The sequence below is a fragment of the Apteryx mantelli genome, chromosome 35 (genome assembly GCF_036417845.1).
Source record: "Apteryx mantelli isolate bAptMan1 chromosome 35, bAptMan1.hap1, whole genome shotgun sequence".
In the NCBI taxonomy this organism is placed as follows: domain Eukaryota; kingdom Metazoa; phylum Chordata; class Aves; order Apterygiformes; family Apterygidae; genus Apteryx; species Apteryx mantelli.
In genome coordinates, this window is record NC_090012.1 from 950,474 (window position 1) to 975,704 (window position 25,231).

Below are 25,231 nucleotides of genomic sequence, written 5' to 3' on the forward strand. Positions count from 1 at the left end.
AACCCCATGCTGCAGGGCCGCGCAGCCCTGTCCTCCCTTCGCCCTGGCGCCGGACGCGGCGGCACCTTCGGCAGAGTCCCGCGGGAGCGTCCGCCCGCCTGCCTGCCCCCTCCCCTGCAAACGAGCCCTGTTTACCCACAGAAAGAATCCCGATTAAATTTTTGGCGTGGGCCGAGGCCGAGAGTGTTTGCGCTGCCTTTGTGCTCCCCTAAGCCCCGGCGGGACCTTCCCTGCGGCAACAATGAGCATTTAATCGCCTTAAGTGTCGTGTCGTGTTGCTCGGCTGGCGCGGGGGGCACCGGCTCCGCTCGTCCCTCCCCGGGGCGCCGGGGCCGCCCGCGACTCGCTTCCTGCAAGCGGAGCCGGGGCGCTGGCGCGGCACGGCATGGCACGGCGTGGCGGGCGCTTGGCACGCCGCTCAGCACCGCACGCCCCCGTGCACGTGCGAGGGGCAGCCCCGTTGCGCAAGGCGCCATGGAAATTTCCAAGCAGGCGGCGAGGCCGGGGGGGTGCCGAGCCGGGGCCCCCGCGGCTTCGGGCTTATGCAACGAGCCCCCGCGCCCGGCCGGGCGCCGAAACCCCAGCCGCGGCCCCCGGCGCTCCCCTGGCCGCTGTGATATAAGGCCGGGCGCGGGCGGTGCCGGCAGCGCCCGCCATGGAGCCGGCCGCCCTGCTCCTCGCCGCCTGCCTCTGCTGCCTGCTCCTGGCCGTGGCGCGGCGGCGGCAGCGCCCGCAGGGTCGGCTGCCCCCCGGCCCCACGCCGCTGCCCCTGCTCGGCAACCTGCTGCACGTGAGCACCCGCAAGCCCTTCCAGTCCTTCATGCAGGTGGGCTGCGATCCTGGGGGCTGGGTGCGACCTGGGGGCTGGAGGTGACCCCAGGGGCTGGATGTGACCCCAGGAGCTCCTTGCAACCTCGGGGGCTGGATGCGACTCCAGGAGCTGGTTGCAACCCCGGGGGCTGGCTGTGACCCTGGGGCTGAATGCGACCCCGGGGGCTGGCTGTGACCCTGGGGCTGGCTGCCGCCCCGGTGTGGGCACCGCGCTGCCCCACTCGCCCTGTCTCTTGCAGCTGAAGGAGAAGTACGGCCCCGTGTTCACCGTGTACCTGGGGCCGCGGCGGGTGGTGGTGCTGTGCGGCCATGAGGCCGTCAAGGAGGCGCTGGTGGACCACGCCGAGGAGTTCAGCGGCCGCGGGGCGCTGGCCATCATCGACCGCAACTTCAACGGCTTCGGTGGGCGCCGGCGCGGGGCTCTGGGGGGCCAGGAGCGGCGGCCGCCTGCGAGCATCCTCCCCGCCCGCATCCCTCCTGCAAGCATCCCTCCTGCATGCACCCATGCCACGCACCTCCCTCCTGCATGCACCCATCCCACAAACCCTCCTGCATGCATCCCTCCTGCATGCACCCATGCCACGCACCTCCCTCCTGCATGCACCCATCCCACGAACCCTCCTGCATGCATCCATGCCATGCACATCCCTCCTGCATGCATCCCTCCCATGCACATCCCTCCCATGCACATCCCTGCTGCATGCATCCCTCCCCCAGTCCCTCCCACGCGCATCCATCCCCTGCACATCCCCCTGCACCCATCCCTCCCTCCCTTCCTCCCTGGTGCCTCCCTGCCTCGTGCATCTCTCGCGCGAGCCCGGGGAAGCGCCAGGCCAGGGGGCCGCGGCCGGGCGGGGGGGGTTTGCAGCCCGGGGGGGGCCCTGCACGCTCACCCCGGGGTCTCTCCGGCTGGACCAGGGGTGGCCTTGGCCAATGGGGACCGGTGGCGGCAGCTGCGCCGCTTCTCGCTGAGCACCCTGCGCAACTTCGGCATGGGCAAGCGGAGCATCGAGGAGCGCATCCAGGAGGAGGCGCAGTTCCTGCTGCGGGAGCTGCACAACACGCGAGGTGGGCGCTCGGCGGGGCACGGGGCGGGCGGCGCGGCGGCGGCGCGGCCCCACGCAGCCCTCCGCCTCCGCCGCAGGTGCCCCCTTCGACCCCACCTTCGTCCTGAGCCGCACCGTCTCCAACGTCATCAGCGCCGTGGTCTTCGGCAGCCGCTTCGACTACGCCGATGAGACCTTCCTGGCCCTGCTGCGCCTCATCAACGAGAGCTTCATGGAGATGAGCACCCCCTGGGCCCAGGTGCGCCCCGGCGCCGCGCCGCGCCGTGCCGTGCCGTGCCGTGCCGCGCGCTTCGGCAAACGCGACAGCCGCCTCGGCGGCGGGGTGCCGGCGGTGCCGGCCCCGGCGCGCTGCAGCCCCGCGTCCTCCCCGGCAGCTCTACGACATGTTCTCCGGCGTCATGCAATACCTCCCCGGCAGACACAACCGCCTCTACCACCTCATCGAGGAGCTCAAGGCCTTCATCGCCACCCGCGTGGCGGCGAACCAGGCGTCGCTGGACCCCGCCTCCCCCCGCGACTTCATCGACTGCTTCCTCATCCAGAGCGAGAAGGTAGCGGGGTGCCCGCGGCCGGACGGGTGTCCGCGGCGGGACGGGTGCCCACGGCGGGACGGACGCCCGGCGCCGGGCCCTGCAGCGTCACCCTCTTCCCCCAGGAGAAGAAGAACCCGGACAGTGAATTTAACAGCACGAACCTGATCCTCACCACGCTCAACCTCTTCTTCGCGGGGACGGAGACCGTCAGCTCCACCCTGCGCTTCGGGTTCCTCTTCCTCATGAAGCACCCGGAGGTGGAAGGTAAAGCCTGCGGCAGGGGGGAGGCCGGCGCGGGGACGGCTGGTCTCTGCCGCAGCTCCGTGCAGCCAGGCGGTGGGCGGCGTTGCAAGGCCCCGGAGCAGGGCTGCGCCTGCCCCTTGGTGCATGGCTGGGCCACTGGAGACCTGCCCGGGAAGGGCTCTTCCGGGTGCCCTGTGCATGCGGACATGGCTTGGTGCATGAGTCCGCGGCTCGGTGCATGGGTCTGTGTCTCAGTGCATGCAGCCGTGGCTTGGTGCATGGATCCATGCCTTGGTGCATGGGTCCGTGGCTCAGTCCCCGCGGCCGTGTTTTGGTGCATGCGTCCATGGCTCGGTGCACGTGGCCGTGGCTTGGTCCATGGGGCCATGATTTGTTGCAAGGGTCCATGCCTTGGTGCATGGGTCCGTGGCTTGGTGCACACCACTGTAGCTCGGTGCACTCTGCCGTGGCTCGGTGCATGGGTCCGTGGCTTGGTGCACGCCACCGTGGCTCGGTGCACGCGGCCGCGGCCGCTCCGCCGGCCCCGGCACAGCCCCTCTCCCGCCCCGCGGCCCCGGCAGAGAAGGTGCACGAGGAGATCGAGCGCGTCATCGGCCGGCACCGCGTGCCCGCCAGCGAGGACCGCATGAAGATGCCCTACACGGACGCGGTGATCCACGAGATCCAGCGGCTGACGGACATCGTGCCCCTGGGGCTGCCCCACACGGTGACGCGGGACACCCCCTTCCGTGGCTACATGCTCCCCAAGGTACGGCCGGGCGGCGCGGGGCTGCCGGCAGCGCCCGACCCTGGCGTCATCCATCCATCTGTCCATCCATCCGCCCGCAGGGCACCAACGTCTTCCCCATGCTGGGCTCGGTGCTGCACGACCCCAAGTACTTCAGCCACCCCGAGGAGTTCAACCCCGGGCACTTCCTGGATGCCAACGGCCGCTTCAAGAAGAACGACGCCTTCGTGCCCTTCTCCTCGGGTATCCGCGTCCCCCGCGGCGCCCGGCGGCCCGGCGGGATGCAGGGTGCAGGGTGGCAGGGCCGGAGCGGTGTCCTGGCAGGATGCAGGGTGCAGAGCGGTGGGGCTGGAGCGGTGTCCTGGTGGGATTCAGAGTGTGAGGGCAGCAGGTCCTGGAGCATCATCCCCACGGGATGCAGAGGTGCAAGGATGGTGATGCACAGAGCATTGTCCTGGTGGGATGCAGAGGCACGAGGGCGGAGGTCCTGGAGCATCATCCCAACAGGATGCAGGGGCACGAGGGCGGTGGGATGGGGAGCATCATCCCAGCCGGATGCAAGGTGTGAGGATGGCAATGCACAGAGCCTCATCCCAGCGGGATGCAGGGGTGTGAGGGCAGTGGGATAGGGAGCATCATCCCAGCAAGGTGCAGAGGTGCGAGGATGGCGATGCACAGTGCATCATCCCAGCGGGATGCAGGGGGTGAAGAGCAGCAGGGCCTGGATGTTCGTCCCGCCGGGATGCGGGAGTGCGAGGGGTGTCAGCGCACGGATCATCATCCCGGCGGGCGCAGGGTGCGAGGGTGGCGGGGCGCGGACCGCCGTGCCGTGCCGCCGGTGACGGCCGCCGCCTGCCTTGCAGGGAAGCGCGTGTGCCTGGGGGAGGCCATGGCCCGCATGGAGCTTTTCCTCTACTTCACCACCATCCTGCAGAGCTTCTCCCTGCAGTCGCTGGTGCCGCCGGCGCAGATCGACGTCTCGCCCCGCCTGAGCGGCTTCGGCAACATCCCCCCCAGCTACGAGCTGAGCCTCATCCCGCGCTGAGCCCGGGCGTCCCGCGCTGGCCCCCCCCAGCCGAGCAGCTAGAGCGCACGCAGCTAGGAATTACTCAGAATAGGGGGTTTGCTGGCATTTCCGTCGGCCGCGGGGGAGACGGGCGCAGCCGATGCTGGGAGCCGCTTGCAATCCTCATTAAAGTCCCTGCGCAGCAGCCGTTGCCTGTTTGGGCTCGTTTTGCCCCAAGGCCGCCGGCACGTGCGAAGCCCCGGGCACGCGGCCGTAGCCCAGCGGGAAGCGGGCCCGGAGCGGGCAAAGTGCAAAGGGGCGAGCAGAGCAGCGGGGTGCCGGGGGCTTGCACAAGCGCGTTGCACAACCCCGCGGCGGCGTATTTAGCGGTGCAGCGAGCCGGGGCGCCGGAGCCACCATGGAGCCGCTGGGTCCGGCCCTGGGCGCTGCCGCCGCCTGCCTCCTGCTGCTGCTGCTGCTGCTTTTGGGGCGACGCGCGCGGGGCCGCGGCCAGCTGCCCCCCGGGCCCTGGGCCCTGCCCCTGCTGGGCAACCTGCTCCAGCTGGACCTGGCCAACATCGGCAAATCCCTCCGGAAGGTGCCGGGGGAGGCGGGGTGTGGCGGGGCGATGCGGGGGAGGATGCGGGGTGCAGTGGCGAGGATGCAGCGGAGGGATGCGGGGTGCAGCAGGGGGATGCAGTGGGGGGATGCAGGATGCAGCGGAGGGATGCAGCGTGCAGCGAGGGGGATGCAGGGTGCAGTGGGGGGATGCAGGGTGCAGCAGGGTGCAGCAGGGGGGGACGCAGGGGCTCGGGGGGCTCCGTCCCCGCCGCCTCGCTGAGGGCCCCGGCGCCGCCGCAGCTCGGGGCCAAGTACGGCCCCATCTACACGGTGCACCTGGGCCCGCGGCGCGTCGTGGTGCTCTGCGAGTACGAAGCCATCCGGGAGGCGCTGATGGAGCAGCCCGAGAGCTTCGCCGACCGCGGCGAGGAGGCCATCTACGACCGCCTCTTCCAGGGCTACGGTGGGGGCTGGGGCTGGGGGGGGGGACAGCGGGACATCCCTGTCAGGGGGGTTGGGACTGGGACGTGGCCACTGGGACGTTCCCATCGGGGGGGGGGGGGTCGGGACCAGGACACAGTCACTGGGATGTCCCCGTCGGGGGGGGGGGGGTTGGGACCCGGATGTGACCACTGGAATGTCCCTGTTGGGCGGGGTTGGGACTGGGAGGTGATCACCAGGATGTCCCCATCGGGGGGGGGGTTCGGGACCAGGACATGGCCCCTGGGACATCCCTGTTGGGGGGGGCTGGGACACAGACATGGCCACCGGGATGTCCCCGTTGGGGGGGGTCCAGACCCAGACTCGGCCACCAGGTCATCCCCATGGAGGGGGTCGGGACTGGAATGTGGCCACCAGGTCGTCCCTGTCCAGGGGGTCCAGATCCAGCCACCCAGGATGTCCCCGTTGGTGGGGGGGGTCCAGACCCAGACTCGGCCACCAGGACGTCCCCATGGGAAGGGTCAGGGCTCGAGACATGGCCACCATGACGTCCCTGTCCAGGGGGTCCAGACCCAGACTCGGCCACCAGGTCGTCCCCATGGAGGGGGTTGGGACTGGGATGTGGCCACCAGGTCATCCCCATCCAGGGGGTCCAGATCCGGCCACCCGGGACATCCCCACTGGGGGGGGGGGTCCAGACCCAGACCTGGCCACCCTGGACGTCCCCATGGGGAGGGTCAAGGCTCGAGACATGGCCACCAGGACGTCCCTGTCCAGGGGGGGTCCAGACCCAGACTCAGCCACCAGGTCATCCCCATGGAGAGGGTCAGGACTGTGATGCAGCCACCAGGTCATCCCCATCCAGGGGGTCCAGATCCGGCCACCCGGGACATCCCATCGAGGGGGGGTGTCCACAGCCGTGCGGTGTCCGTGCCCCCCACCCCCGTGTCCCCCCCAACGGAGCTGAGGGCTCTGGCGGCCACCCCGCACAGGCTGCGCCTTCTGCCCCTGGTCGCGGGCGAAGCCGCTGCGGCGCTTCGCCGTCAGCACCCTGCGCGACTTCGGGGTGGGCAAGAGCGGCGTGGAGGAGCGGATCCTGGAGGAGGCCCAGTTCCTGCTGGCCGTGCTGGCGGACACCCGAGGTGGGTGGGCGCCCGGGATGCGCGGGCGGGCGCGCGGGGTGCCGGGTCCCGCGCGGCGCCCAGCATCGCTGCCCGCAGGCCGCCCCGTCGACCCGACGCCCTGCCTCAGCCGCGCCGTCTCCAATGTCATCAGCGCCCTGGTCTTCGGCCGCCGCTTCGACTACGCCGACGCCGAGTTCCTCTCGCTGCTGAGCATGATGACCGAGGTTTTCCGCTTCACCAGCACCTCCTGGGGGCAGGTAGCGGCGGCGGGGGGAGAACGATGGCGCAGGTTGTGGGGGGATCCTGGCCGCTTGCCGCTCACGGCCCCATCACCTCCCTCCCGGCAGCTCTACGAGATGTTCTCCGGCGTCATGAACCTGCTGCCCGGCCCCCACCAAGCCGCCTTCCGGCGCCTGCAGGGGCTGGAGGCCTTCGTGGAGAGGAAGGTGCGGGAGAAGGAGCGGACGCTGGTGCCCGGGGCGCCCCGCGACTTCATCGACAGCTTCCTCCTCAAGATGCAGCAGGTGGGAGAGGGGGCGGCCGGCGGCGGCGGCCGCGGGACGGGGACGGGGATGGGGATGGGTCTGCACGGGGCCGGCGGAGCCCCCGTTCCGAGCGCCTCGGCCCCGCAGGACCGGGGGGATCCCGGCTCCGAGTTCACCCACAGGAACGTCGTCCTCTCGGTGCTCAACGTCTTCTTCGCGGGCACGGAGACGGTGAGCACCACGCTGCGCTACGGCTTGCTGCTGCTGCTCAAGCACCCCGAGGTGGAAGGTGAGAGCGGGGCGCCGGGGGGGGGGGGGGTCCGAGGATCCCCATCCCCATCATCCCCATCCCGACCTCTCGCTGCTGCCGCCGCCCAGCCCGGCTCCACGAGGAGATCGACCGGGAGATCGGGCGCGAGCGCGGCCCGCGCCTGGAGGACCGGCGCCGCATGCCCTACACCGACGCCGTCATCCACGAGATCCAGCGCTTCGCCGACGTCATCCCGCTGGGGCTGACGCGCCGGGTGACCCGCGACGTCCGGCTCCGGGACTACGCTGTCCCCAAGGTGGGCATCCGACCTGACCCGACCCGGCACGGTCCCCGGCGCCTGGCCTGCCGGGGGGCTCGGGCCCCGCCAACGTCCCCCCCTCTCCAGGGCACCGAAGTCATCGCCGTCCTCAGCTCGGCCCTCAGGGACCCGCAGCACTTCGCCAGCCCCGACGCCTTCGACCCCGGGCACTTCCTGGACGAGAGCGGGCGCTTCCGGAAGAACGAAGCCTTCCTGCCCTTCTCCGCAGGTAGGAAGTGGGGTGGGGGGTGTTGCTGAAGTCACCAAGCCCTGGGAGCATCCCGGTGAGCTCCGGGCAGGAGCATCCCGATGAGCCCCATGTGCATCCCGCCAAGAACCGGGAGCATCCCACCAAACCCCAGGAGCATCCTGGTGATCCCCTTGTGGAAGCATCCCATTGAGACCCAGGTGCATCCTTGCCAAGCCCCATGTGGGAGCATCCCCATGAGCCCCGGGTGCATCCTGGTGATCCCCTTGTGGGAGCATCCCAGCAAGCCCTGGGTGCATCCTGGTGAGCCCTGGGCGGGAGCATCCTGTCCAAGCCCCGGGAGCATCCCAGCAAGCCCTGGGAGCATCCCAGTGAGCCCCATGTGCCTCCCACTGAGAACCGGGACCATCCCAGCGATCCCCACGCAGGAGCATCCCAGCAAGCCCTGGGTGCATCCCGGCAGCCGGTGCCATCCCCTCTCCCCATCTCCCCAGGGAAGCGGAACTGCTTCGGAGAGATGCTGGCGCGCACCGAGCTCTTCCTCTTCTTCACCTGCATCCTGCAGCGCTTCAGCTGCCGGTCGCCGATGCCCCGCGAGAGCCTCTCGGTCGCGCCGGCGCTGGTCGGCTTCGGCAGCCTGCCGCCCGCCTACCGCATCTGCTTCGTGCCCCGCTAGCGCCTTCTGCTGTGCCCCCGCAGCGCGTTGTGCAACGCACCCGCGGCACGTTGTGCGAGACACCTGCGGCGCGTTGTGCAACACACCTGCAGCACGTTGTGCGAGACACCTGCAGCGCGTTGTGCAATACACCCGCGGCACGGCCCATGCGGGCGTGCGAGCCAACTCCTGCCGTCTGGTTCGTGGCCCAGCGGCGCCTCCGAGGGGAATCCCAGCGCCGCTCTCCGGCCCTTCTGGACGGGGGTCCCGGCCTCGGCTCTGCGGCCGTGCCGGTGCAAGCCCAGCTGTGCCATGCTGAGCACCAAAACGGCCTTGCGGGGAAGGCTGGGGGCAGCGAGCGCGCGGAGCTGGGTGAAGCCCCGGCCTGAGCATGCAGAGAGCGTGCAGAGCCCCGAGCCGAGTGTGCAAAGCCATGCAAAGCCCCAGCTGAGCGTGCAGAGGGTGTGCAAAGCCCCAAGCCGAGCACACAGGACTGTGCAAAGCCCCAGGTCAAGCATGCAGAGCCGTGCAGAGCCCTGGGCTGAGCGCGCAGAGATGTGCCGAGCCCTGGGCTGAGCCAAGCCGGGCCAAGCTGAGCCCCAGGCTGAGCCTGCAGAGAGCTGGGCAGAACCCCAGGTCGAGCGTGCAGAGCCGTGCAAAGCCCCTGGCTGAGTGCACAGAGCCGTGCAGAGCCGTGCAGAGCCCCACACTGAGCATGCAGAGCTGTATAGAGTCATGCAGAGCCCCAGGGAGCATGCAGAGTGCTGTGCAGAGCATGCAAAGCCCCAAGGAGCGCACAGAGCTGTGCAGAGCCCCACTCTGAGCATGCAGAGCCGTGCCGAGCCGTGCAGAGCCCCAAGGAGTGCACAGAGCCGTGCAGAGCCCCAGGCTGAGCGCACAGAGCCGTGCTGAGCCATGTCCCACAAAACATGTCTCAAGCGCGGGAAGAAACCCTCGGCGGCTCCTGCACTCCTGCAGCGGGTGTGAGCATGGGGCACGCAGGGCCGGCGCCCGGTGCAAGCGGCGCACATGTCCAGCAAGCATTCCCGGACGGGCTCGGGGGCATTGGCCGCGCGAGCCCGGCACCCCGTCCGGCCCCCGGTGGAGGCCAATGGTGCTCGTCGCCCTGGCGCGACCCGCTCGGCAGCTGCAGACTTTGCTCCCTGCAGCCGCTGCCACTGCAGACGGAGCATCGCCGCCGGCAGCGGGCATGGAGGTGGCGAGCGCCGGCACCCTGGTCCTGCTGGCCCTGCTGGCCCTGCTGGCCCTCTGGAGCGGGCGGCCGCGGGGCCGGACGCTGCCGCCGGGGCCGCTGGCCCTGCCCGTCATCGGCAACCTGCTGCAGCTGCGGGCCACCGACACCTGCAAGGCGTTTCGCAAGGCGAGCGGGGCCGCGAGCCGGGGGCTTGGGGGGGGGGGAGGACCCGGCCGCCCCCCTTCCCTGCCGCTCATCCCCGGGGGGATGGTGCCATTTCCCCGCCGTTCCCGCAGCTCAGCGAGAAGTATGGCCCCGTGTTCACGCTGCGCCTGGGCTCGGCGCCCGTGGTGGTGCTCTTCGGCTACGACGTGGTGCGGGAGGTGCTGGTGAGCCGCAGCGAGGAGTTCACGGACCGGGGCCGCTTCCCCAGCGCCGAGAAGGACAACAAGGACCTGGGTGAGCCGGGACGGTGCGGGACGGCACGGCACGGGGGCAGCAAGCGGGGCAGCCCCCCCCCAGCCCGGCCCGGCCCCCCGCGACCGGCCCCGCCGCGCAGGTCTCTTCATGAGCAACGGGGAGACGTGGCTGCAGACCCGGCGCTTCGCCCTCGCCACCCTGCGGGACTTCGGCGTGGGCCGCAGGGGCATCGAGGAGCACATCCAGGAGGAGACGGGGCTGCTGCTGCAGCGGCTGGCGGAGAGCAGAGGTGGCAGCGGGACGTGGGGACGGGATGTGGGGATGGGACGGGACGGGGGGACGCTGACGCCGCTGCTGCCCGGCCCCAGGGCAGCCCCTCAACCCCGGCGTCCTGCTGAGCGCCGCCGTGGGCAATGCCATCTGCCGCGTCCTCTTCGGCAAGCGCTTCGGCTACAGCGACCCAGAGTACCTGCACATCCTCCGTCTGCTCGCGGAAAACTTCCTCCTGGAGAGCTCCGTCGCTGGGCAGGTGAGGGGTGTGGGGTGGCCTCGGTGCTCCGGGCATCCTGCCGCTGCTCCGGGCATCCCGGTGCTGCTCCAGGCATCCCGGTGCTGCTCCGGGTGTCCTGATGCTGCTGCACCCTGGGCACTGCTCTGGGCATCCCGGTGCTGCTCCGGGCATCCTGGCACAGCTCCACGCATCCCAGCACTGCTGCACGCTGGGTGCTGCTCCGGGCATCCCACCACTGCTGTGCACTGCTCCAGGCATCCCAGCACTGCTGCACGCTAGGCACTGCTCCGGGCATCCCAGCACTGCTCCAGGCATCCCAGTGCTGCTCCGGGCACCATGTTGCTGCTCCAGGCACCACATTGCTGCTGCATGCCAGGAGCTGCTCCGGGCATCCTGGCACAGCTCCAGGCATCCCGGTGCAGCTCCAGGCACCACGTCACTGCTGCATGCCAGGAGCTGCTCCTGGCATCCCGGCGCCGCTCCGAGCATCCCTTTGCACCTCTTTCCCTCGCAGCTCTACAACATGCTGCCCAGGCTCATGGACCTCCTGCCCGGCCCCCACCAGACCTTCTTCCGGAACAACAAATTCATCCTGGACTTCCTGGCCAGGAAGATCGCGGAGCACGAGGCCACGGCGCATTTCGACGCCCCCCAGGACTTCACGGACGCCTTCCTGCGCAAGATCGAGCAGGTAGCGCCCGTGGCTGGGCCGGAGCCGGGGCCGTGATGGGGGCCGAGTCGCGGCGGCGAAACCCCTCTGCTCCCACCGCTGCAGGAGAAGGGGAACCCCGGGACGGTCTTCACGCGGGAGAACATGATGGTGACGTTGTTCGACATGCTCGCGGCCGGCACGGAGAGCACCAGCATCTCCATCCGCTACTGCCTCATGGTCCTGCTGGAGCATCCGGCGGTGGCAGGTGGCCCCGGGCAGGGGGCGGCCAGGGGGGGTGGCCGGGGGGTCCTGCACGGTGCCGAACCCCCATTCCCACCCCCCCAGAGAAGATGCAGGAGGAGATCGAGCGGGTGATGGGGCGGGAGCGGCTGCCGGCGCTGCGGGACCGGGCGGCCATGCCCTACACGGACGCCGTCATCCACGAGGCCCAGCGCTGCCTGGACTTCGTCCCCCTGGGCTTCATCCGGACCGTGAGGCAGGACACGCAGCTCCGGGGCTTCACCATCCCCAAGGTCCGGCCCGGCCCCGCTAGCGATTAAGCTAACGAAGGGCCGGTCCCCGAGCGCGGGCTGCGCGCCGATGCTGCCGCTCCGCGGCGGCGAACCCATCCCGGTTGCTCGCTGAGGGTTCAGCCAATGCTAATTGCCCATCTGCTAATTGCACGGGGTGCCTAATCGCGGCTGGCCGCCGCACGGCACGCTTAGTCGTTGCTTATTAACCGCACCGTGCGCTTAATCATTGATCGCTGGGTGCCTGGCGGGCTTAATCATTAATTGCTGTTTGCGCAGCGGCGGTTGCTGCTTGCACGGGCCGATGACCCGCCGGCCGCGTCCCGCGCGGGGCTCGGTGCCAACCTCCCTCCCCGCAGGGCTGCACCATCTACCCGGTCCTGAGCTCGGCCCTGCAGGACCCCCAGCACTTCCGAAACCCGGAGGTCTTCGACCCCGGACACTTCCTGGACGAGACGGGAGCCTTCCGGAAGAACGAAGCCTTCCTGCCCTTCTCGGCGGGTGAGCGGCGGGGGCGGAAAGGCTCCCGGAGCCGACCGCGCGGCCGCCCCGCTCCACCGGCATGCGAAACCCCAGGGCTCCGCTCTCTCCGCAGGGAAGCGCATGTGCCTGGGAGAGAGCCTGGCGCGGGCGCAGCTCTTCCTCTTCCTCACCGCCATCCTGCAGCGGTTCCGGCTGCGGCTCCCGCCCGGCGTGGCCCGCGTGGACCTGCGCCCCGCCGTCAGCGGCATCCTCAACGTGCCGCGGCCCGTGGAGCTCTGCTTCTGCCCGCGCTGAGCGGCCGCGCAGGGGCTCCGGGCGCGGAGACCCTCGTCCCGCGGTGCCGCGCCGCGTTAACATCTAAAGCGCGTTTTTTCCCCCCTTGCGACTCGTGCTGCTGCTTGGGGCCCCGGCGCCGCGAGCGGAGATAGGGGGACGCGCGGGGAGCAGCGGGCGCCTTTATTGGGGAGCGAAGCGGGGCGGCCCCGGGGCTCAGCGCGGCACAAGGGCCAGCCGGTAGGGCCGGGGGATGTTGCCCAGCCCGCTGGACTCCGGCGTGATGTCGATGTCCGCCGGGTTCCCCTCGGCCCGGAGCTGGAAGTGCTGGAGGATGCTGGTGAGGAAGATGAAGAGCTCCATCATGGCCAGGCCTTCGCCCAGGCACACCCGCTTCCCTGCAAGGAGGACGGCTGTCAGCAGGGCTCCTGCCGGCGCTGCCGGCACCGCCGCCGGGCTCCCGGCCCCCTCACCTGCAGAGAAGGCCATGAAAGCCTCGTTGCGCTTGAAGCGCCCGGCCTCGTCCAGGAAGTGCCCGGGATCGAAGGCCTCCGGGTTGGCAAACTGGCTGGGGTCGAACTGGGACGTGCAGAGCAAGGGGATGACGTTCATGTCCTGGGCGCGGAGGGAGAGTGGTCAGCGGGGCAGGGAGAAGAGGGCTGCCACAGCGCCCCGGGGATGCTCTACCCCACGGCGGTACCCAAGGGATGCTGCACCCCACTGCGGTACCTGAGGGATGCTGCACCCCACCACAGTACCCCAAAGATGCTGTGCAGTATCCCAGAGATGCTGTACGGTACCCAAGGGATGCTGCATCCCACCACGGTACCCGAGGGATGCTGCACCCCAGGGATGCTGCATCCTGCAGCACCCCAGAGATATTGCACCCCACTGCGGTACCTGAGGGATGCAACATCCTGCAGTACTCAAGGGATGCTGCTCCCCACCGTGGTACCCCAAAGATGCTGTGCGGTACCCAAGGGATGCTGCACCCCACCGTGGTACCCCAAAGATGCTGTGCGCTACCCAAGGGATGCTGCACCCCACCGTGGTACCCCAAGGATGCCGCAGCCCATGGCAGCCCAGGGATGCCGCCGGTCGCCTGCCGCGGTACCTTGGGGATGGTGTAGCCGCGGAGCTGGACGTCCCGCGTGGCCGTGTGGGGCACCCCCATGGGCACAATGTCGGCGAAGCGCTGGATCTCGTGGATGACGGCGTCGGTGTAGGGCATGCGGCTGCGGTCCTCCATGCGGGGGCCGCGGTGGCGGCCGATCACCCGGTCGATCTCCTCGTGGAGCCGGGCTGGGCAGGGGGCGGCGGGTCAGCGCTGCCCCCCACCCCGGGGCTGCGTGTCCCCGTCCCCGTCCCCCCGCTACCTTCCACCTCGGGGTGCCGGAGCAGGATGCGGAGCCCGTATTTCATGGTGGAGCTGACGGTCTCCGTCCCCGCGAAGAACAGGTTGACGGTGGTCTTGGAGAGCGTGTCCTCGGTGAAGTGCGTGTCGGGGTTGTGCTTCTCCTGCCGAGGGCGGGCGGTGAGCGGCCCCGTGCACACGCGCGTGCGTGCAGGCGCAGGGACGCGCGCGGGCTCCGCCGCCGGGTACCTGCTGCATCTTCAGCAGGAAGCAGTCGATGAAGTCGCGGGGGTTTTCGGGGTCCAGCGTCTCCCGGTTCCTCCTCACCCGCTCGCCCACGAACTCGGCCAGCTGCAGGTAGTTGCTGTAGATCTGCCGGTGCGGCCCGGGCACCCACCGCATGATTTTGGGGAAGATGAAGAGCAGCTGGGGAGAGGCGGAGGCGGTGAGCGGGGGGCTGCCGGGGGGGGGGGGGGTCCAGGCGTCCGGAGGGGGGTCCCGGCCCCTCACCTGTCCCCAGGTGGAGCTCATGAGCTTCCAGTTGGTGTTGATGAGGCCCATGAGGGAGAGGAAGCGCCGGTCCGTGTACTCGAAGCGCTCGCCGAACACCAGCGTGCAGATGATGTTGGAGCCGGCGCAGCTGAGCAGGAACGTGGGGTCGAAGGGTTCCCCTGGGGGGCAGCGGGGGGGTGTCAGGGCCGTGGGGCAGCCGTGGGGCAGCCGTGGGGGGGGGAGGGGGGTCGGGACGCACCTCGGGTCTGGCGGAGGTGCTGCAGCAGGTGCTGGGCCTCCTCGCGCACGCGCTCCTCCATGCTGCGCTTCCCCATGCCGAAGTTCTTGAAGGTGCCGATGGCGAAGCGCCGCAGCTGCCGCCAGCGCTCCCCGGTGCCGTACACGATGCCTGGCCCCCGCCCCCCCCCCCCCAAATCCGCCCCGGCGGGTCAGGCACGCTGCACCGGTGGGGGCCCAGGTGTCCTGCCCCCCACCCCCCATCCCCGACCCCGCCGCGGGGGGCCCAGGCGTCCCCGGCCCCCGCCGGCCTCACCGTTGCCGCGGCTCCACTGCTGCACGGCGGGGAAGTCGCCGCGGCCGCTGAACTCCTCGGCGCGATCCACCAGCGCCTCCTTGAGCACCCGGTAGCCGGAGAGGACGACGCAGGGCCGGGAGCCCAGGTGCACGGTGAAGATGGGGCCGTAGGTGCCACTGAGCTGGGCGGGCGTGCGGGGAGGGGGCTCAGCGGGGGCGCCCGGCGCCGAACCCCCCCCCCCGCCGCCGCCGCCGCGGGACTCACCTTGCGCAGGGAGCCGATGAGCTCCCTCACCTCCACCTGCAGCAGGTTGCCCAGGAAAGGCAGCGGCATCGGCCCCGGAGGCAGCTTGGCCCCCGGCCGCCGCATCCGCCAGGCCCAGAGCAGCAGCAGGAGGCCGGAGGCGCCCAGCGCCAGGGCGGTGCTCAGCGCCCCGCTCGCCTCCATCCTCCTCCTCGCCGCCGGCACTGCCGCCACCGCCGCGGGCCGCCCCGTTATATAGGTCCCTCGCCCCCAGCCGCCCCCCCCGGGCGCTTTTGCAACCCCAGGACGCGGCCCCGGGTCCCTTCGCCCCCTCGGGGCTGTTTGCTCTGCGGCCTGGGGAAGTTAATGATCAACCCGCGGCCCCCGGCGTGGGGGGGCCTGGCCGGGCTCTGCCCCCTCCGGCTCCAGTCGGAGCAGGGGAGCTGCCGGGCTCGTGTCCGGCGTGAAGCCAGGGATCCCCTGCTAACTCCATGCCCCTGCAGGAGAACCCCCCCCCCCAAAACGTGGGAACGCCAGGGTGGGGGAGAGCCAGCCCCAAGGAAGGGCCCAGGTGTCCGGGGCGGCGCGCGCCACGACGCTAAGGCTGGTTTGCACTGGGGGAAGGCGAGGGGTCGCCCCCCACCCCGGCTCTCGGCGCAGGAAGCCGGGAGGCTCCCGGACCTCCCCCGGCTCTAACCCACCCCCCGACGGGGGCGATCCGGGGCTCCCACGCGCCGGGGGGGCCCCCAGCCCCGCAGCGGGTGTCTGCGCCCCTCCGCCAGGCACAAAGAAGCAGCGGGAGCCGCACACTGGAAAACATTAATACTTTATGTATGAGAGTCACATTTTCACAGCCTGAAGGTGGAGGGAATCGTGCTTTTTTTTTTTTTTTTTTTCCTCTCTTCTTTTTTTCTCCCCGTTTCAAAGAGAAGAAAACGAACCTGGGCTAAATCAGAAACCGCGTCGGGTCCGACCGCCTCTCCCCCCTCCTCCTGCCGACCGGCGCATGCAAACCAGCTCGGGGGCCGCGGACGCTCCCCCCCCAACGCGAGTGCAATAAATAACACAAACAGAAGCAGAAAGAAAGCAAAACCCACCCCCGCCTCTCCCTGCCGAAGGGCAGAGATGCACACGCTCCCGGGCAGCTGGGCAGGGAAAGGTGGATTTTTTCCCCCCCCTCCCTGCTCGGTTGGAGATATTTTTAAAACAAGGAGGGTTTAAAACTCACAGCGTGGCCCGACTGGAGGTGAAGGGCCCGGCCGGAGGCTCTTGCGGCCGTGCCAGCACGGAGGCTCCCGCACGCCGCCCCACAGCCGGGGCACCCCTGCTCGCGAGCACCCGTGGACGGGAGCGGGGCGCTCGGCTGCACCCCGCCGGCGGATACGGATCGGCAACGGAGGGACCTCGCTCCGGGCAGACGGAGCTGACGGCAGAGACGCTGCCCTGAAACGCGGGAGGAGGGCGGCAGAGCCTGGCCCTGGGGAAAGTCGCTTCCCCGTGGGGACCCCCCTGCCTGAGCTGCTCCTCCGTCCCGGCGCCCCGAAGCCGGCGTCGGGGCCGCCGCTCGCCAGCCGGGCTGGAATTCACCGCCGCGCCGCCTGCCGCCCGTGAGACATCCTACGCGGAGCGCGGTGCCAAGGCCGGACGAGCTCGCGTAAGCGGAGACAGCCGCGAGCGGCTTTTCAGCCCGCCGAACGCACCCGGAGGCGGAAGGGGCCAGCCGGCTGCGGCAGAGGAGGAACGAGCAGAGGAGCGGCTCTCCCTGCCAGGGACACGGCGCCAGGGCGAGCGGGAGCAGCCCGGACAGGCAGCACAGGCAGAGAGTCGCCCACGTCCGAGCGAGGGGTCTCCGCTCCTCCGAACTCAGGGCGGAGGTGGAGTGTTTGCACCGTTTCCTAAAAAACGCCTTCTCCGATCAGGGCGGGGGTGGGGAGGGGGGTGGAAATTCAAACCGAAGAACACAAAAAAAAAAAAAAAAAAAAAAAAAAGGCAAAACCCAGGGGCTGCGCAGGCACAACTCTCGGCTGCGAGGCGCTTCGAGCCGAGCCGAGCCGCCGCGGGGGACCCGGCCCCTCTGCTGCCACGGCGGCGGGGGCTCCCCCTTCATCCAGGCGCCCCCCAAAACGCTACCGTCGCCCCGCAGTAGCGTCTCAGGGGAGATTTCTTTTTTTAAACAAGCGAACCAAAACCCAACCTACTCGGGGGGGACAGCGCACAACCCACGGAAACAAACACCGCCGCGAAGGTGCCCACCCGCCCAGCCCAGCCCGGCGCGCCGCATCCTCGCATCGGCACGGAGAGCGTCACCACCCGGAGCGGCGGGCGGAGGAGCCGGCCGGCGAGCGGAGCGTCGCGGCCGAGGGCAGGGGCGTACCGGCCTCACACCACGAGGGACGGGCGAACAGCAGGCGAGGAGTGTTTGACAGAAGCCACCTTGGTCAAATACAATCAAACAAGGCGTTTGCCACGGAGGTAAACTCAAGAGTCCCAGGGCTTCTCGGATGAGGAGGGGCCGATGGTACGGAGGAGAGGGGCAAGGGGCTCCTTGGGAAGCAGGGGACTCGGCGAGCGAGGCACATGGTCCTGGCGGGGAGAGAAGAGGAGAAACGGGCTTTCGCGGATGCCGAGCGGGAGCGAGGAGGCTTCCGCCTCCGGCGGGCGCGGGAGCAGCCAGCCCGGCGCCGAGGCCGCCCCTCGCAGCGCGGCGGCTCCCCCCGGGCGCGTCGCGGCCGTCCGTCTCACCTTGCATACAGATTCCTGGCCGTGCCCAAGCCGGCCTCTAGCAACTGCACTGCTGCTTGGTCTGCACCTGAGCTCCCCGCGGCTGCCTCAGCTGGCGCAAGGAGGCGTCTCCGTACTGGATCCCTGAGCCCATCCTCTCCGGGTCAAGCTCTCCTGTGCCGGGGGAAGGAGAGTCACTCCGCGGGGGCCTTTCCCTGCGGCACAAGGGCCTTCCCCAGGAATGCACCTCACTTCCCGGTTTCGAGGACACAAAGTTTTTGATGGAAAACACAGGAGGCGAAGTGAGGGAATCCCCGTGCTTGGATTCAAACCTCACCGCTGTTAGACGCCTCTCCCTCCTCCCAGCCCTTGAAAACCCAAGCCAAAGAGCCCAGGGCCATACCTGACTCAATTTTGTTTAATATGGTCCTTGCGCATTTTAAGAAAGCTTCTTCTACGTTCTCTCCCGTCAGGGCGCTGGTCTCCAGGAACATGAGTTCTGAGGCAGTGAGACACGCTGGTTAGTTCAACAGCGATTACCGGCGGTGAACTGCCGCCCAGGAGCGCAGTCGCTCCACCGAGGGGCAAAGCGCAAGACAAGCCCCGCACCGGAGCCTGAAAGCAGCACGGTTCTTCCCGCTTCCCTGGATCTGATCGCCTCGCTCCCACCAAAATCCGGGATCGCGCAGCAACATGCGAACGCGCCCACAGCCCTGCGCCCGCGCAGCTCCGAGAGGGGAAGCTCTCCAGGCCCGGGGACGCCCCGCGGGAGCACGCCGGAGCCCCTGCCTGTCCCCAGGACGCTGGCGGCACCTCGGGATGCCCCCACGGCCCCCCAACCCGGCCGAGGGGCGCGCTCCTCCTCGCTGCCCGCCCCTCACCGTTCTCCTGGGCGAAGCGCGAGGCCTCCAGGAATGTCACCTCCCGGTCAGCGTCCAGGTCCTTCTTGTTCCCGCAGAGGATGATGACGATGTTGGGGCTGGCGAGAGTGCGCGCGTCCGTGAGCCAGTTGGTCAGCGCGTTGTAGGTCTCCCGGCTGCAACGGGGGGCAGAGGGGCGTGCTGAGCGCTGTTCTTCCCGGCGTTCTTCCCAAGCTCCCCGCAGCCCCTCGGCTGGAGGGGGGGAGACGGGGAGGGAAATGGGGCACCTGGGAGCTGCCACCCACCTGGTAATGTCATACACGAGCAGCGCCCCAGCTGCTCCGCGGTAGTAGCTTCTGGTTACCGACCTAAGCAGGGAGAGAAGACGGAAGGGGAGCGGTGGCACATCCGGGGGAGCCTGCGTTTCCCCCCTCAGCCCTGTTCCTCGGGGCTCGGGGGGGGGCTGGGGTGCGGGGAAGGGGGCGGCAGCGCTACAGACAACCCTCCTTCCCAGGCCGCGCCGCCGGAGAGAGTCAGGAAAGCAACGGGAAGCGAGGAAGAGCTAACGGGACCCACCCGCTTCCCACCTCCGCGGAGGCTGCTCCCAGCTGGGGCGCCGGCCCCGAATCCGGGGAAGCCGTGCTCTCGGGGCTCTCATCTCGGGCAAGGCGCTGGTACTGGTTTTTAAGGCCAAAAGCAATCGCTAGCCGAGACGCTGGGCGAGTTCTGATGCTTCCCAGCATTTCGCATACTGCACGCTGCAGCCAAGGCAGCTGCATTTCCAAAGGCATCTGTGTCTCACCCACTTTGGAAAGGGCTTAAAGGAGGGGAAAAAAGAAGCCTGAAGGACTCTGGACAAGACAAGGGCTTATGCGTGATTTCAAAGCTAATCCATAGGCTCCGATACCACTGTTCATTAAGAGAAAACATCTTCTTATACCTGAACCTTTCTTGCCCAGCTGTGTCCCAGATCTGCAGCTTCACTGTCTTGCCTCCCACGTTAACGACCTTGGAGCCGAACTCCACGCCAATCGTGTGGTTCGAGTCCTGTTTGACTGCAGAACAAAGAGGCGGCTTGCAGAGACCGGGCTTGATGCGTTAGAAACGGGCAAAAAAAAAAAAAAGAAAAAGAAAAAAGCAGCGCTTCTCCCCACCGCCTCGGCTTCGAGTCATTAAAGCTCCGACGCACGAGATCGCCATTTCTGGGGCTGCAGCTATCTCAGATTATTTCATTCAGAGCAGACAAAGGGGCAAAAAAAACAAAGGGAAAATAAATGTATATCTCCAGGCTAGAGAACACCAGCTCGAGAGGCACAAAGCAGATTTCCTTTCCCTACGACAGCCTTGCCGCCCCCGGCCAGCTCAGCCCTCCCGCTGTCCCCCATCCCCACCCGCAGCCGCCCACCTGCGCCCCTCGGCACCGGCCTTCCCCTTCCCTCTCCCCTACCGCAACCTCACCGGGCTCCGCCAGAAGCAACAGTGCCCCGAAACCGCGGGGTATTTAGAAAAGGAAGCCACGACCTCGCGGCGAGGAAGCTGCAAAGGTTTTGCACGCAGCGCAAAGCCCCCGAATTGCTTCCGGCGCCACGCAAGTCGCACCCGCGGCGGCGAAGCATCTCCAACGCCAGGCGAGCGCCGCAGCCGTGCGGGAATTAACGCCGGCGACCGCCCGGCCGCTAGCGGGAACCTGCTCTGCCAAACCCGGGCGGCAGCGGCGATGCCCCCGGCGGAGGCACACTCGCCGTCTGCTCGCGATTTCGGTTCCTCGGGGCAAACACTTTTGCACTCCGGCACAATTTGCCTAAGCTGCCACGATTATTCACCGACGTAGGAAGTTCATTACAACATGATTTTGTAACTGGCAGAAGAGAGGAAGCAAGGGCCCTGCCAGCACATGTGAAATTAAGTCCGAAAGCCACCGCGTAGGAGGGGTTCTTGGCATTTCACTTCCAGGTAGGCAGGCTCAAAGCCTTCCTCTACCCCATGGGAAAAAGGGAAGCAAGTTTTCAAGGGACAATACTGAAGCTCCAGAGGTTCGTGGCAAAGCTCTATTAACACATCAAGACATAAAAGAGCGTTTCCGTCGCCGGGCCTGGCAACGAAGGTTTGAGGCTATGGAACAGTATTTCTTTCCTCTGGCACAAGGTTCTAGAGAGAAATATTTCAGCGGAGTTTTTCAGTAGTCCGAAAGACAAATCCAGCCAGGAGAGACAACGTGCACGTGAGCGATGTTCAAGAGAGAGCGACTTACATTTATTTTCTATGAACTGATGGAGGAGGCAGGACTTCCCGGTTCCAGCACTTCCTATCACAAGGAACTTGAAGAGGAAATCTGGAGAGGAGAGAACAACCACGTTTTTAACACACACGCACACGCAAGCCAGCGGGATGGGGAAGCGGCTGAGAAAACCCGAACTTTGTGGCGAATAAGCCTAGCGAAGCAGAGGCATCTTTTGTTTCCTAAACGGCCCCCGCAGAGAGAAACAAAGGCGCCGCGCGCCTCCGCGCCGAGCTCCAGCGCTGACCTTGGCCAAGCTGCTCCGTTTCCGCGCATCTCCCCCCGCTCCCTCGCGGAGATGCCCCCGCGCTGGCGCTCGCCGCCGGCTCGGCGCGGCTCCGCCTGCTCCCGAACGCTTCTCCCAGCTCGCTGCGTCTCCCGGGGATCCCCGAGGAGGGTTTTTAGCCTTGGCTTCGACGCCAAACGAAAGCATTAAGCAAAAAGGCCCAGGCACTTAAACCCTCCGAATCCCGTGCGCTCGGGATGTTGCCTCCCGGGAAAGGGATGGGCAGCGGCACAGCCCGGAGCTGCAGGCGCTTCCCGTAAACCGCCCCTGTCCCTGGAGGAAAGGCGAAGGCGCTGCTCCCTCCACCGAGGTTCGTCATCCCCCCGCTGACCGAGGCGCTGCGGGGTGAATGGGATCGGCGAGGCGGTCGGAGTTAAGTGCCCTTTCCTAGCTTTTTTTTTTTCCTTTAGGGAGGAGGCCTTGCCTCCCTGCCACTGCTGAGCGCGAGACGGGAGAAGGCTGCAGGCACCAGGAAGCACAAGGCGGCAGCTTGCCCTCCACGCGCCGGCGGGGTCGACACCGCTCACGGACTCCTCCAGTCCTTCAGGCTTTAATAAACCTTCCCCGAGTCCAGGGAAAGCTGCTCTCCCCGGCTTTCCCTCTGCGCTTCCGCCAGCTCCCTTTCCTCCCCTCCCCGATAAGAACACGCAGCAGGAGCATGCGACAAGCCCCGTGCAGGAACATAAACCACCGCCAGTAAACACTGCTCCTGACCGAGCTGCGGCTGGATCCCAGCACCCGAAGGCAGCTCCCCGGGGCTTGTTATCCCGCCGTTATCAGGAGATAAGGCTAAGTTTATTCCACAGGATTTTCCAGGAAAGCTCGCTGCAGTCTCGCAGGGGCTGGGCCAGCCCCGCGCAGCTGGCAGAGCCTCCCAAAACAGTCAGCGCGTCCTGGGGGAGAAGAGTCCCGCCAGCAAACGCCGCCGTCTTCGCGAGACGCTCGGTTCCTTCCCGGTTGCGCTCGCTAGGAAAACGTTTTGGAGCCCGCTTTGGCCAGGGAGCGTTCCCGCCCGGCGAGAGGGGAGAACGGCGCAGGGAACGCCAGCCTCACCCGCTCATCCGCCAGCGGGGCCGCGCGTCGGAGATGAGCGTGGGCGCAGCTCGGGAAACGAGCCCGCGGGCTGGAGCGGGGACGCCGGGCAGGCGCTCGTCTTTCCCCTGCCCCTGCTTCCCCGACGGCCCCTTTACCGACCGCGCTTTCGGAGCGGTTTATTCCCAGCTGCGTCAGTAAACACCCTCAGTACAAGCACAGGCACTAGCTACGCAGGGGAAAGCTGCGGATATGCAAAGCGCTTGGAGACGCGCAGCGGGGGGGGGAAAAAAAGCCCAAAAGAAAAGACTTTCTCCGAGTTATGCGGGAAATACCCACTGCTAAAAGCCGCAAGAACGTTTTGCGTAAGGGCTGCCCTAACGCAGCCGGCGCCGGGGGCCGGGTCTCCCCCGTTATTTTGCCCTGCCCATAGCGCTGGAGGCGGCCGGACTAGTAAAAGTTAACGGGGAGGAGGATGCACCTGCAGGCCAGCTGCCTCAGCGCCCGGGAAAAGGCGCCGCGTGGGCGCGATCGCCCTTCACAGCTGCCTTAATTAACCCGGCGGAGGCAGAAGGGACCAAGCGATAGGCGCAGGTCGTGTTCGCCCACGCGGAGCCACGTCCGGGCCGGGCTGCGGGCTCCGAGACGCAGCTCCCTTCCGAGGTCCCTCTTGCTCAAAACACCCCCGGCCGGGAGCACGGCTCGAACGCAGCCCCCCAGCCCGGCGCAAACCGCAAGGCAAATCACCGCGGGCTCGGCAAGCCGCGAGGCGCTTCATCCCCTCGCCCGGAACAAACCGGGCCTGCGGGAGCCGAAGCCGGGAACTCGCAAAGCTGAAGGAGAGCGCAGCCGGACGCCTCCCGCTTTCCCTGAGCCTTGCTCCAGCACGGGGGGGGGGGACACGGCATGCCGTGCTGGGTGGCCTGCGGGCAAGCAGATGGCCCTGCAGAAGCGCTCCTCGATTAGGGCACGTGCCGGTGCGGGAATGGGAAGCTCTCCGCGCTGCTGAAATAAAACCCCCTGCTCCCCGCTCCCCTCTCCCCAGCCCGGCCTCTCGCACGCACGCACACGCATCCGCTTTCACCTCCTTTAATCATTAAGCGGCCGATGCCAGGTGGAACTGCCCCGAAGCCGGTCCCAAGCAGGACGCGGCTTTCCGCCCCTGCCCGGCGAGGGGCACGCGCTCTCGCCCGCGCCGCCGGCCGCTCGCCAAGGGCAGCGCCCCACGTCCGCATGCCGGCGGCGCGGTGGCTCCCCCACCCTCTTCTGCCCGGGGAGGATTCGGGGGCACCGGCTTCGCCGTCGGGTCTCCGTCTCGTGCGACGTCAGCGGCCGGCGGGGAGGAGGACGGGGCGGAAAGCGCCCGGCAAAGCCCCGGTCGGCACCTTACCTGCCCCGCTCCGGCCCCACGGGGCCCGTATGAGCGGGGTGGGGGGGGAGGAACCCGCCAGCCCCACGGCGAGCCTGCTCCAGGCCACCCCACGTGCCCCACACCACCCAGAGGGGCTCACACAGGGCCCCGTATGCCCCCCCCCCGGCCCTATAGGCTCCCCCCCATGCCCTTGCCCTACACCCCACATAGAGCCCCACGGACCCCCATCCCATACGGGCTCCCTCGCCCTACACACACAGAGCCCCATAGGCTTCCTATAGGGCTGCATCACCCCCCGCCCCCAACAAACATAGAGCCCTATATCCTTACACAGGGCCCCACAGAGAGCCCCACGGATTCCCCCCCACCCCACATCGAGTCCCATAGGCTCCCTATAGGGTCCCCATCCCACACAGGGCCCCACCCAGGCCCCTATATCCTTACACAGGGCCCCACAGAGAGCCCCACAGATCCCCCCCACCCCACATCGAGTCCCATAGGCTCCCTATAGGGTCCCCATCCCACACAGGGCCCCACCCAGGCCCCTATATCCTATACAGGGGTCCACATGCTCCCTATAGGGTCCCCATCCCACACAGGGCCCCACAGACCCCACACCCCCACACCCCGAGCCCCACAGGCTCCCTATAGAGTCCCCAGCCCCCCCCCCATCCTATACGCAGCCCTATATCCTACACGGGGCCCCGGACAGAGCCCCACAGACCCCACATAGAGCCCCATAGGCTCCCTATAGGGCCCCCATCTCACACAGGCTCCTATACCCTATACAGGACCCCCACAGGCTCCCTATAGGGCCCAAATCCCACACAGGGCCCCCGCCCCACAGAGGGGCCCCCCCAGGGCCCACCGGGCCCCTCACGCCCCACAGACACCCCCCGCCCCGAGCCGCAGCCGCCCCGGCCGGGCCCTCCCTCCCCGACCCACCGTAGGTCTCGGACATGGCTGGCGCCGCCGCCGCCGCCTCTTGCCGCCTCCTCCTGCCGCCTCCGGGCCGTGCGGAAGGGAGCGGGCACAATATGGCGGCGCCCAGCACCCGCCAATATGGCGGCGCCCAGGCGAGCCGCTTCCGGGTCCTGCGCGCCTGCGCGAGCGAGGCGCCAGGGGCGAGGCGGAGCCAACCAGAGAGCGAGGCGGAGCTAGGGGCGGGGCCAGGCCGCTGGGTTGGGGTTGGCGGGTTCAGCGGTGCCTGGGGCAGTTGGAGGGGGGTAGTTGCACGAGGTGGGGGCAGTTATAGGGGGTAGGGGCAGTTGGAGGGGGGTATTTGCACGAGGTGGGGGCAGAGGCAATTGTAGGGGGGTAGTTGCATGAGGTGGGGGCAGTTATAGGGGGGCAGGGGCAGTTGCAGAGGGGTAGTTGCACGAGGTGGGGGTAGGGGCAGTTGCAGGGGGGCAGTTGCATGAGGTGGGGGCAGTTGCAGGGGGGCAAGGGCACAAGGTGGGGGCAGTTGCAAGGGGGCAGGGGCAGCTGTAAGGGGGACACAGTCCTGTCCAGCTCCCCCCGGC

General features: G+C 68.4%; 5 protein-coding genes across 6 annotated transcripts; 3 read left to right on the top strand and 2 right to left on the bottom strand.

Moving 5' to 3' along the window:
* The first annotated feature begins 655 nt into the window (after positions 1 to 655).
* LOC106487087 (cytochrome P450 2G1-like) lies at positions 656 to 12,586 on the top strand. The gene is made up of 17 exons (XM_067314417.1): positions 656 to 826; positions 1,071 to 1,233; positions 1,750 to 1,899; positions 1,976 to 2,136; positions 2,273 to 2,449; positions 2,554 to 2,695; positions 3,256 to 3,443; positions 3,524 to 3,665; positions 4,286 to 4,460; positions 5,271 to 5,452; positions 6,423 to 6,572; positions 6,651 to 6,811; positions 6,902 to 7,078; positions 11,373 to 11,514; positions 11,595 to 11,782; positions 12,139 to 12,280; positions 12,375 to 12,586. The coding sequence occupies exons 1-17, from the start codon at positions 656 to 658 to the stop codon at positions 12,554 to 12,556; spliced, it is 2,793 nt and encodes a 930-aa protein (XP_067170518.1). The 3' UTR covers positions 12,557 to 12,586.
* Positions 7,127 to 8,492, top strand: LOC136995007 (cytochrome P450 2A5-like). Its single transcript, XM_067314546.1, has 4 exons — positions 7,127 to 7,339; positions 7,432 to 7,605; positions 7,696 to 7,837; positions 8,311 to 8,492. Exons 1-4 carry the CDS (start codon positions 7,127 to 7,129, stop codon positions 8,490 to 8,492), a joined length of 711 nt encoding a protein of 236 aa, XP_067170647.1.
* Positions 9,682 to 11,324, top strand: LOC106487088 (cytochrome P450 2H1-like). Its single transcript, XM_067314386.1, has 5 exons — positions 9,682 to 9,852; positions 9,963 to 10,125; positions 10,226 to 10,375; positions 10,455 to 10,675; positions 11,112 to 11,324. Exons 1-5 carry the CDS (start codon positions 9,682 to 9,684, stop codon positions 11,322 to 11,324), a joined length of 918 nt encoding a protein of 305 aa, XP_067170487.1.
* Positions 12,587 to 12,703: 117 nt separating the features above from the next.
* Positions 12,704 to 15,371, bottom strand: LOC136995008 (cytochrome P450 2F3-like). Of its 2 annotated transcripts, none has more exons than XM_067314548.1 (9): positions 15,181 to 15,371; positions 14,935 to 15,097; positions 14,641 to 14,790; positions 14,400 to 14,560; positions 14,139 to 14,261; positions 13,912 to 14,053; positions 13,650 to 13,837; positions 13,009 to 13,150; positions 12,704 to 12,933 (listed from the first exon to the last, which is right to left on the bottom strand). In XM_067314548.1, the coding sequence occupies exons 1-9, from the start codon at positions 15,361 to 15,363 to the stop codon at positions 12,752 to 12,754; spliced, it is 1,434 nt and encodes a 477-aa protein (XP_067170649.1). In that variant the 5' UTR covers positions 15,364 to 15,371; the 3' UTR covers positions 12,704 to 12,751. The 2 variants fall into 2 exon arrangements, with proteins under 2 accessions (XP_067170649.1, XP_067170648.1); XM_067314547.1 differs by having other exon boundaries at positions 14,139 to 14,315.
* A 598-nt stretch (positions 15,372 to 15,969) lies between these two features.
* RAB4B (RAB4B, member RAS oncogene family) lies at positions 15,970 to 25,177 on the bottom strand. Its single transcript, XM_067314507.1, has 8 exons — positions 24,654 to 25,177; positions 20,992 to 21,072; positions 19,681 to 19,795; positions 19,046 to 19,108; positions 18,762 to 18,916; positions 18,284 to 18,379; positions 17,902 to 18,054; positions 15,970 to 17,742 (listed from the first exon to the last, which is right to left on the bottom strand). Exons 1-7 carry the CDS (start codon positions 24,667 to 24,669, stop codon positions 17,939 to 17,941), a joined length of 642 nt encoding a protein of 213 aa, XP_067170608.1. The 5' UTR covers positions 24,670 to 25,177; the 3' UTR covers positions 15,970 to 17,742; positions 17,902 to 17,938.
* Positions 25,178 to 25,231: the final 54 nt, after the last annotated feature.

Excerpts from the sequence above, each read along its gene's own strand:
- LOC106487087 (XM_067314417.1), top strand. The coding sequence starts at position 656 with ATGGAGCCGGCCGCCCTGCTCCTCGCCGCCTGCCTCTGCTGCCTGCTC. Across the intron at positions 1,900-1,975 it reads GGAGCTGCACAACACGCGAG|GTGCCCCCTTCGACCCCACC; the intron begins GTGGGCGCTCGG and ends CCTCCGCCGCAG. Across the intron at positions 7,079-11,372 it reads TCCTCCTCAAGATGCAGCAG|GAGAAGGGGAACCCCGGGAC; the intron begins GTGGGAGAGGGG and ends CCACCGCTGCAG.
- LOC106487088 (XM_067314386.1), top strand. The coding sequence starts at position 9,682 with ATGGAGGTGGCGAGCGCCGGCACCCTGGTCCTGCTGGCCCTGCTGGCC. Across the intron at positions 9,853-9,962 it reads CCTGCAAGGCGTTTCGCAAG|CTCAGCGAGAAGTATGGCCC; the intron begins GCGAGCGGGGCC and ends CCGTTCCCGCAG. Across the intron at positions 10,676-11,111 it reads CCGCTGCTCCGGGCATCCCG|CTCTACAACATGCTGCCCAG; the intron begins GTGCTGCTCCAG and ends TTTCCCTCGCAG.
- LOC136995007 (XM_067314546.1), top strand. The coding sequence starts at position 7,127 with ATGGGGATGGGTCTGCACGGGGCCGGCGGAGCCCCCGTTCCGAGCGCC. Across the intron at positions 7,606-7,695 it reads GGGACTACGCTGTCCCCAAG|GGCACCGAAGTCATCGCCGT; the intron begins GTGGGCATCCGA and ends CCCCCTCTCCAG. Across the intron at positions 7,838-8,310 it reads CTTCCTGCCCTTCTCCGCAG|GGAAGCGGAACTGCTTCGGA; the intron begins GTAGGAAGTGGG and ends CCATCTCCCCAG.
- LOC136995008 (XM_067314547.1), bottom strand. The coding sequence starts at position 15,363 with ATGGAGGCGAGCGGGGCGCTGAGCACCGCCCTGGCGCTGGGCGCCTCC. Across the intron at positions 14,561-14,640 it reads GCACCTCCGCCAGACCCGAG|GGGAACCCTTCGACCCCACG; the intron begins GTGCGTCCCGAC and ends GCTGCCCCCCAG. Across the intron at positions 14,316-14,399 it reads TGAGCTCCACCTGGGGACAG|CTGCTCTTCATCTTCCCCAA; the intron begins GTGAGGGGCCGG and ends GCCTCTCCCCAG.
- RAB4B (XM_067314507.1), bottom strand. Across the intron at positions 19,796-20,991 it reads TCAGTTCATAGAAAATAAAT|TCAAACAGGACTCGAACCAC; the intron begins GTAAGTCGCTCT and ends TTTGTTCTGCAG. Across the intron at positions 19,109-19,680 it reads GCTGGGCAAGAAAGGTTCAG|GTCGGTAACCAGAAGCTACT; the intron begins GTATAAGAAGAT and ends CTCCCTGCTTAG.